At 51.7% G+C, this 9727-nt stretch overlaps 4 protein-coding genes across 4 annotated transcripts; 1 reads left to right on the plus strand and 3 right to left on the minus strand.

Annotated features, from left to right (window-relative positions):
• Positions 1-2314: 2314 nt before the first annotated feature.
• Positions 2315-3327, plus strand: L3040_007410 (uncharacterized protein; the record flags this gene model as incomplete). The annotated part of the gene is made up of 2 exons (XM_007291390.1): positions 2315-2694; positions 2901-3327. 2 exons carry the CDS (start codon positions 2315-2317, stop codon positions 3325-3327), a joined length of 807 nt encoding a protein of 268 aa, XP_007291452.1.
• A 644-nt stretch (positions 3328-3971) lies between these two features.
• Positions 3972-5858, minus strand: L3040_007411 (uncharacterized protein; the record flags this gene model as incomplete). Its single annotated transcript, XM_066154857.1, has 3 exons — positions 3972-5393; positions 5529-5630; positions 5688-5858. The coding sequence occupies 3 exons, from the start codon at positions 5856-5858 to the stop codon at positions 3972-3974; spliced, it is 1695 nt and encodes a 564-aa protein (XP_066010747.1).
• Positions 5859-7220: 1362 nt separating this feature from the next.
• Positions 7221-8438, minus strand: L3040_007412 (uncharacterized protein; the record flags this gene model as incomplete). Its single annotated transcript, XM_007291388.2, has 4 exons — positions 7221-7899; positions 7949-8063; positions 8216-8286; positions 8431-8438. 4 exons carry the CDS (start codon positions 8436-8438, stop codon positions 7221-7223), a joined length of 873 nt encoding a protein of 290 aa, XP_007291450.2.
• Positions 8439-8977: 539 nt separating this feature from the next.
• L3040_007413 (uncharacterized protein) lies at positions 8978-9436 on the minus strand (the record flags this gene model as incomplete). The annotated part of the gene is made up of 3 exons (XM_007291387.1): positions 8978-9101; positions 9153-9225; positions 9277-9436. 3 exons carry the CDS (start codon positions 9434-9436, stop codon positions 8978-8980), a joined length of 357 nt encoding a protein of 118 aa, XP_007291449.1.
• Between the last annotated feature and the right edge of the window lie 291 nt (positions 9437-9727).

Below are 9727 nucleotides of genomic sequence, written 5' to 3' on the forward strand. Positions count from 1 at the left end.
CAAATCAAGTGGGATGGGAAGGAGCACAATTGACGTGAATGAATGGATGGACGATGAGAATTAAGTAAAGAAGGATTTATCTGTTTGTAGAATCAAAATCAAAATCAAAATCTGGGTATCAAGGGAATTTCATGGCCAAACGGGGTGCGCTCGATCATGATGCCAGCGCGTCGCATGTTTGTTCAAGGCCAAACTCAGAATGGCGACGGCGCGGTGGCGTAGCATGCGATTCGACGACGGCGTGTTCGTGTTCGTGTTGCGGAAGTTCGGCGTTTGAGCTGAGGGCTGAGGGCTGAGGGCTGAGAGTTGACTGATTGAGCGCAAGTCCTCCGTCGGTATTAAACAAACAAAAAGCTCAAATTCCAATTGACGTCACTTCAAGATCAACTTTTACTGTACTGTATGTACATGGACGTCAATTTAAACAATCCAAGAAATCAAGCTTTGCCAATTGTTGTCTTCTCCTTACCGTAGCAGCTTGTCTTGCTTGGCCATTTGCGTAGTGCTGGGATCTACATATCCGCACGGTTGTTAGACGACGGACCTATTCAGAGATTCGCGGGAGTCTGATGCCACTCGATGCAGAGTCTCCAGACAGATATGCATCGCAGGCTGCCTGCTCTCCAAATGACTCCGGGCCGTCTCTATATTCGAGCATTTGGACTTGGCGGCGTTGTATCGAACTTCTTGCGCTGTATTGAATTATATATATATATACATATACATATGGCTATTGCTGTTGTGAGGTCAACCATCTCCCACTACCTATCAGACAGAATAAAAAAATAATACCCTCCTAAAAAAATGAAAAAACTATGAAAAAAGAAATTACAGAATTTTGGCAAAACTCAACTGGAAACTCAAATCCATGGGAGTGGGATTAAGAGGTTCCAGTCTACAAACCTAATTGAATAGGTTTTTCGTTGTTATCAACAGGTGTACTTGGAAGCGGCCAGCGGCTCATAGCCACTAAACCACCATGCCATTCCTCGCTGCTGATGGAAGTGATCGGGGAGTTGGCTTCTATAAAGTACATAATTTTTTTTTTCTTGGTATATATGTGTGTGTGTGCCTGGGAAGGGAGCATGAGGACATCGAGCCATAGCTCCTTTGGCAAGGGGGTCGGCCGGGGGGTGACAGGTGTGGTCGGTCTTGCCCCCCTCGTGCTTCATCTTCAACATATTTTGAATCCAATTGGGACTAAAATCTAACTATTGGTAAAAGAAACTAGTTCGATCAGAATCTCTGCCAGGCTTCCCGATGCTTCAGCCTCAATTTCAAGCCTAAGGTTCCCTACGTACAGAAGAGACCGCTGCACAAAATAAATGGAGCTTTGGCTAATATCTCTAGAACTCTCACGGGGGGGGGATATAAGTCTCAAGAGCTTAGAATCATTCTGCGGTCTGAATAAACAGATAATCGTCTTCATCCAAAACAACCGGAACTCGTCTAGAGTGTAGCGTATTCACCTTGGTGCCCCTCCGTATGGAAGAGGAATCACGACTCTCCACATTGGCTCCCGCGATTTTTTTTTTGAAAAAAAACTCTAGAAATTAGAGGGGGCTATCTAGGCCAAAATATGTATAGTATTTGTCTTCTCGTGCTCAATATAGATAATCAATCCATCCTCAGCACCCTGCCCCAGACTATCTTGGGAACCTGGGTGCAGTCTCAAGCCCAACAAATCTACCCTGGGAAGATAACGGGCCACCGTACTAGCTATGAAAAGTTCCTCGCTGCATATGAGAGCCATAATTCGTTCGAATGACGAGTGGATCGAGTAAACACTTGATTTTCGAGCTGTTCACCTTTGATGTTTTTCCAGCCCCTGAGTTAAGCGAGAACCAGACGTCGTGACATCGCACCTCCTAATGTCTGTTACGGATGCGAACTATAAAAGGCCTGATACGAAAACCATGGGCTCTTTAATCTTGGAACTCGTGCTTCTATCTTGATTTTTTGACCACTGACTGAAAAAGGTCGATTTCACCGCGGACATGTCCTCATCGTGGCCAATGTCTTGGCATTCATCCATACCAGCGGTCCACAATATCAGGTGAATCCTATTGTACCGAGCTCTAGCGATCTGCTATTGTCACTCAGCATCGTATTGTCAAGCGGTAGGTATTGTCAACTAGCGTCCTCGCAAACCTACAAGTCAAATTTCCTGCTCCCAAATTCTCCTTTCCTTCTTTTCTCTTGACCAAGTTCTCAGCTGTAATCTCTCACACAGACACCACACTTCACAACAATAAAACCACCACCACCAACAACATCAACAACAACAACAACAACAACAACAACAACAGGCAAGATGGTCGGCCCTGGAAAAGCCCGCAAGCTTGCAAACGCAAAAGCGAATTTTGCCGCCTCCTTGGCTCAGCTCCAGCCATTGCCCCCTCCTCCTCCTCCTCCTCCTCCTCCTCCGCCCTCGTCCAACTTCTTGCCTGCCTCGTCCTTCGGCAGTAGCACCACCAGCACCGCCAGCGCCGCCAGCACCGCCAGCACCACCAGCACCTTCGGCTCCTCGGCGTCGTCGGCGCCATCTCTCGGCGGCTCGTCCGTGTTCTCCGCGTCCTCGGTGTTCTCGTTGGCACCAACCTCCTACGCCGCCGTGGTTGGTATGGGGGATCCCATGGATCTCACCGCCGACTACGAGTGGTTTGGCGAGGTTGGTAGCCAAGAAGCCGCATAGTAAGTCCACCTACCTCCTTCCCTTCCCTTCCCTTTCCTTTCCTTTCCTTTCCCCTCTCCTACATCCCTCCCATATCCCTCGCCTATCCACGAGCCTCCCCTTCTCCCATCTCCCCTCCATCCCCTCGCCTATCAACCCCCCTTCTCCCCTCCCATCCCTCTCCCATCATGGCAACATCAAACTGACATCAACAATCAACACACAGCCACTACCAATCGAGCATCTTCCCAGCTCTCTTGGCCGCCGGCATCGCGCCCGACCCCCCCATGTGGGCTCTCTGGGCCACGACCCCGGACTTCGCCGGGAGCTTCTTCCTCGCCTGGGTGATGGAGAGACTGATCCCCTCTTCACGCCAGCTCGCTCTGGACCTCGCCTTCGCCGCTGCCGCGACCGGCATCTCGCCGCTTCTCCTCTTCTGCCACCACCGGGAGATGCTCGAGCAGCAGCAGCAGCAGCAGCAGCAACAACAGCAGCAGCAGCAGCAACAACAACAAGCAGTCGCGGCCTCGGCCCAGTCGTTCTTCGACTTGGCGCGCGCCGCCGTCCCTGCCTCTGCGCCTGCCTTTGCGCCTGCTCCTGCTCCGGGTCCGGTCTCGGTTCTCGACGACTCTGCCGGAAAGAGGAAGAGATAGGGGGTGGTTGGTGGTTGGTGGTTGGTGGTTGGTGTGTTGTGGTGGTTCGGTGGTTCTGGTGGGAGGTTCGAGCCCTCGGGTGTGGTGTGTGTTCTGGTGGGAGGTTCGAGCCCTCGAGATGTGGTGCGTCCTTTGGTTCTCTGGTGTGTTTTCTGGTGGGAGGTTCGAGCCCTCGGGTGTGGTGCGTGTTCTGGTGGGAGGTTCGGAGTCCTCGGTAAAAGACAGGTCCACAGTGTTTGTTTGTTTGTTATCTGTTTGTTGATTTGTTTTTTTATTTGTTTACCGGTCGGTATTTGTATACATATATGTGTCTAGCTTTGGCGTACAGGTTGATACCAAATGGATTCTGCGGTTTTGGTGTCTTGAGTTTTGTGTCCTGTGTGTGTTGCGGTCCAGAATCCTTGTGCCCACGTCACGTCGCGTCATGTCACGTCCTCCTGCTGAACACACATGCGAGCACGAAAAGTATATATATCTTGTGAAGATCGTCCAATGCATTAATGAGCTCTCGGCTAGATAGGAGATACGCTGACAGAGCTCTCGCTCCATCTACGAAAGCCAAGCCGTGTATCTCGCGGACTTTTATCCTACTACAATGCAAACAGACAGACAGACAGACAGACAGACAGGAAGTTACCGGCTCGTCAAACAGCATAACCAGCACTATTCAGCTGTCTCGGCTCCCCCGCCGCCTCGAAGGTCCCATTCGGCAAGAGCCGCAAGGCCTGCGCCGTCGAGCCCCCCACGGCCACGAAGTTGATCGCCGCGCCGGTGCTGGCGATGTAGGCAGTGGTCTGGTTGCTGTATCCCGCGAGGCCGTAGCGGTCGCTGCCGTACTCGAACGAGGCGACGTTCGGCGACAGCTGGTCGTGCATACGCGGCTGGGCGAGGGCCTGGGCAGAGGTCATGTTCTGGTCCAGGGTGTGCCAGAGGTGCTGGGCGACTTCGGTGATGATGCGGGAGCCTCCAGCGGAGGCGTGACAGATGTAGACCTCGCCGTTGGGGTGCTCGACGATCGTGGGCGCGATGGACGAGAGGGGACGCTTGAAGGGCCGGATGAAGTTGGCTTCCGTGGGGATGTATCCGAAGGCGTTGGTCGTGTTGGGGATGGAGAAGTCGTTCATCTCGTTGTTCATGATCACACCCGTCTCGGGGACCATGAGGCGGCTGCCGAAGATCGTGTTGATGGTGCTGGTCATGGCAATGGTCAAGCCGCTCTTGTCGGCGCTGACGGTGGCCGAGGTGCCATCGTCGCTGAGGATCTGGTAGCCGTTCGGGTTGTAGGCTGCGACGTCCAAGGTCACGTTCGGCATGATCATGCTTCGCACGAGAGCCGCGGTCTCATCGGAGTACATGCCTTCTTGGTAGGCAGTCAGATTGGCGAAGAAGGCGGGATCTCCGAGCTGGGTTCGCTGCCCGTAGGCAAAGCGCATGGCTTCGTTGAGATAGTGGGTGGATTCGTTGATCCTGGAAGGACTCGACATGTCATAGCCCTCAATGATCTTCATGATACTGCTCATAACAGAACCACCTGAAGGAGCAGTGCCCGTGTTGATCTTGAAGCCCCTGTAGGTGATGTTGGCTACGGCTCTGCTGACTACGGTGTAGTTTGCAAGATCCGCAACAGACATCGTTCCTTGGTCGGCCTGCAGAGCTTGGATCGTAGCCGCAGCTTGAGCTCCGTAGTAGAACGCGTTTGGTCCCTCTTTGGCGACCGTCTCGAGCATATCTGCATAGCGCTTTCGGGTCATGGTATCACCCAATCCCAATCTCGTGCCATTGGGAGCGAAATCGATGGCCCAAGTTGGATCCGTCACCATGAACGTGCTGGAGCCCATGTAGCTGACAAGATCGGGCGTGACCGCGAAACCGAACCTGGCGAGCTTGATGGAAGGCTGGACCAACTTCTTCCAGGGAATGGATCCGTACTTCTGGTGGATATACTCGAGACCACGCAACTCTCCCGGAACCGCACTGGCGAGCCCACCGTACAGAGAGAGGTTGGTCTGCGCTTTATACATGTCTTGAAAGGCAGCCGCGGGGGCCGTCTCTCGGAAGTCGACAAACTGCTATATATTAACACCCGTGACCGACATACTTACTGGAAGTCGGGGGAGACGCTGGGGAAGCTAAAGTTGAAGCCGAAGCCGAAGCCGAAGCCGAAGCCCAAGCTGCAGAAGCCTGATCTTCGTGGTACTGACCTCGTATTTCCCATCCTCCGACCTCACAGTCGCAAAGCCTCCTCCCCCCACCCCCGAGTGGTACATGGCAATCACACCCACGCACAACTGCGTCGCCACAATCTGTCTCCGACGATTAGTACGGTCCGATCTATTTATTCATCTCAAGCTGGTCCTTACCGCATCGGCGGCGTTACCACCACCAGCCGTCAAGATATCCGTCCCTATGCGACTACAGACCGCGCACTCGGACGCGACAGCACCCAGCTTCGCACTGTGCCGTCGCGGGTTCGCCGACACGGAAGATGCAAGGGCGAGGACGTTGAGGAGGAGGGCAGTTGCGTACTGCATCTTGACTGGACTCAGCTGACCGGGATCACTACACTTAGATAGATAGATATATAGATATTGTGAGAGGAGGAGGAAAGAAGTAGGGAAGAAGGGATGAAGAGAAGAAGCGAAGCAGGGAAGCAGGGAAGAAAAGGAAAAAAAGGGGGAAAAAAAAGGAAAAACAGGATAAACAGGAAGAGAGAGAGATGATCGACTTACCTTACTCTACCTTATCTAGCCTGGTTACATACCGTCGAGGATACGTAGTACCTATCCATCTCTCGCCATGATGCCAGCGGTACGTACTACCTCACACTCACTCATTACTCGACAGATCGAATTCTGGGGCCGGTCGGTTCCCGGTTCCCAGTCGGGTGGAGTTTTGATAATGGATTGACTGCTGCTGCACCTAAGCCGTCGATCCAGATATTGCTTCTTGGCCGTGGCAGCTGGTGGCCCGCCGGGTTTCCCGAGTCGTGCAGTGAGCAAGATACAACAACCCAGAGTAACGATAAGCACAAAGGCTTCTCAAATCAATTCAATACCCCATTCGGAATGTAGATATGTACAAAACAACCTCCATTATCAAAAGGGGGGAATAGACGAATAAAGTGGGTAAATCACTTCCCACTTCCTTCCTTCCTTCCTTCTTGCCTTCGACCACATCTTCTCGAAACCTTCCCTCCGACTATGTAATCCATCTCAGTGCGCTGACTGTGAAGCCCCCAGGTTACAAGGCAGCGCACCGATTACTATACTCAAAACCCACCCATTCAGTCATTTAGAAAGTAAATAGGGTTCATCTCAATTAACCGTATACGATTTGAGATGCCAAGGATGTGGGAGACAAATATCTGGATAGGTTAGGAGATTGCTTGCTTGCTGCTTCGACTTTTTCATATTGTCGGGTCGGGAAGAAGGGTTTGGATGAACTTGTGGATAATCAGGCCTGAAATATACCCAATCGCACCGCATTGCACTGAACTGCACTGAGGGCTTCGACTTATTCGTGGAGATGTAGTTGAATTTCTGATATCCTAGGTAGAACGAGCAAAATTGGCGAGACTCTCAGACAGACGAGGGGCTCGCTTAGTAGAAAGGGGAAGCGAGTACACATCTGATCTGATCTGGGGGAGTGTACTCAGCCAGTACGTTCTCATCGAACCATACTTTCAGAGTACTCTTGTGACACTCATTTTTGCTGCCTCTCCACCCTATCTATCCATTATGCATCACGGTATTACAGTACTTGAATCTAGATCCGAATCTGATTTTCTCATCCATCGCCACAATGTCCCAACTCGAACATAACTCCTCGCATCCAAACCAACCCAAACCATCGCCACATATATAAACTCCGATCCCTGGAACTGTTACTCCTCCTCAAGAAACCAAAAGACCACCCAACCAGAGCTCTACAACCTCCGCCCCCGCAAGCCACGCACCCAGCCCAATATTCCTCCCTATCGCCACCCTCCCGGCCCGCTCGTTCCACAACCACTCCACGCTCCCCAAATCCCTCATGTGCCACACGTTGTTCACCGCCCATCCCCCCACCCCCAGGATCCAGAAGTGCGGGGAATGCCCCGTACCATACGTGAAGATGCTGAGGGTGGTGAGTTGGAAGAGGGCGAGGAGCGTGATGGAGGCGTGGGTCACGGGAGAGGTGGATGTGTAGTTATAATGGGAGAAGGAGGTGGAGGAGGGAGGGGCCATGGCGGTGTGGAGGATGGAGACGTAGAGCGTCCAGAAAAGGGTGAACGCAACGAGGAGGAAGAGATTTTCGTTGATGGGGAGAGAGGTGAGGCTCCAGGCGGGAAGTAGTACGGATGTTGTAGCGAGAGAGACGGAGACGTGTTTGAGGAGAGGAAGGTGCTTGGTGATGATGGACAGCGAGCTGAAGATCCATGTGGGAAGCCAGAGGATGAGGTCCGATGGCGACTGGAGGGAGTAGATCAGCGCTACGGTGGCGAGGGCCCAGCACGGGTATCCCAAGGCAAGGATGATTGCGCGGGAAGAGGTGCGGTATTCGAGCTCATCGGGATCGGGATCGAGGATAGCACTACTGGTGTTAGCAAGCGTGGTTTGCTTGAAAGGGAGGGAGTACTTACTCTAGAGCGCGACAAGCTGAGTAGATGGCAGTTATGATCGCCAGATGTTTGAGCAATGGAGAAAAGAACTCGCTAGCGTTGACCTCTTTCCCGATCATATGGCATGCCAGGCAAGCTGCCCATATTGGTCGGCACAGAAAGAGACACGGTTAGTTGACTTTTGTTTCGATATGATATGTGATGAAATGAGTTGAGATGCTCAGATGCTAGGGGCTAGGGGCTATTATAATAGATTCCGGATCAAAACAAACAAACAAACAAACGCACCGGTAGGATACCAAGCTATTAACGCGGGACCGGGGTTGTAAACAGGAACGACGGTCCATAATCGGGGAACACTAGGGATATATGGTATCGAGGCCGTCGCAGTCGTTGTCGTCGTCGTCGTCGTCGTCGCAGTAGTGGGCCTGCCAAGATCACTCTCTGCCCTCGTTGCCCTCACCATTCTCAGCCAACAAACAAAGGGTCAAACAACACCTCACCTCACCATTTCTAAGGAATCCAGCGAGGCAGTAAGTAAATAAGTAAGTTTCGGTGCAGACTGGCAGCGAGGCCTTTTATAATGTATCCGTACAAAGTGAGCAAGCAACGCACGATGAGTAACCAGACCAAAAACACATCACAATAAAGCTTGTTCGTGAACGGCTCTGGTAAGCGAGGGAGGTGATTGGATTAATAGGCCCTTTGTTGCTAAAAAAAGGAGGACCCCGTGCTGGTCATGCTTCGTAGCTCCACTTTTCGTTGTCCACCGACTCTGGAGAGGAGAATGAAAAAGGGATGAAGAAGAGCTACCAATGCGATACCGCGAGCTGATTAGATCCCACTGACCTCTCGGCTTTACGGTCGCAGGCTCAGCCAGAAATAAGAAAAGGAGAATTAGCAGGCCGCACCAAGCGACCTCGACCGATCCCTACTACGATCAAACCCCCCCAAACCCCCCAAACCACCTGCTACCCGCAACCCCTGTAACCTTCGTGATACCAAGGTCCGCGGCATAGAGTGCTCTCTTAGAATATCGAATCGTTAGAGTTAACCGCATTTGTAGGAAGCGAGCTTATCATCGTAACGGGAAATGGATGCATCCTCCTTGGCCAGGTCCTCGACCGAGCCGGAATAAACGAACGACTTCGATTCATCCTCGCAACCAGTAGTTCTGTTTGAATTAGCCGTCTGCATTGTAGTCATAGAAAGGGATCTATCTTACTCATAAAGGCGGCAATACGTGCCGTAAGTATTGAAAGACGTAATTACATCAGTATACTCAGAAGTAAAGTCATCTTTCCTATAGTAAGCTTCGTCTTCTTGAAGATTAAGGAGAGGAGACTTACGACATTCGCCGAAATCATAATTAGCTCTTGCGCAATCAGCGAAGCCAGCACCTTTGCATACTGTGAAGTAAGGAGTTTCTCCAGGTAAAAACTGAAGGGCTGTTACAGCGGCAGGAGCGACGAGAGTAACTGCGACGGCGAAGGCGTTGACGAACATCATCTTGATAGATTGATAGAAGTTGAATTGGCTGAGGAGGTTGTTGGGGAGGAGAGCGCAACGGGGATTTCGAGAGGATATAAATACCTGTTCGAAAAAGTTAAACGATTACGAACCGCGATTTCTTGCTAGGCTGTTTCGCAGCAAATACGGAGATATAGTACCGCATGAATGCTAGTGAACAAGTTATATTCCGTACGAGTTATATTACGGGCCGATAGTTTCGCGCGCTTTAATCTTTTCACTTCAATGCCGCTTTATGCAGCCAGAGTCTTCCCCAGCCATTCCGCACAC

Source organism: Drepanopeziza brunnea (assembly GCF_022702325.1).
Source record: "Drepanopeziza brunnea f. sp. 'multigermtubi' strain 214-2 chromosome Unknown ctg13, whole genome shotgun sequence".
NCBI lineage: Eukaryota > Fungi > Ascomycota > Leotiomycetes > Helotiales > Drepanopezizaceae > Drepanopeziza > Drepanopeziza brunnea.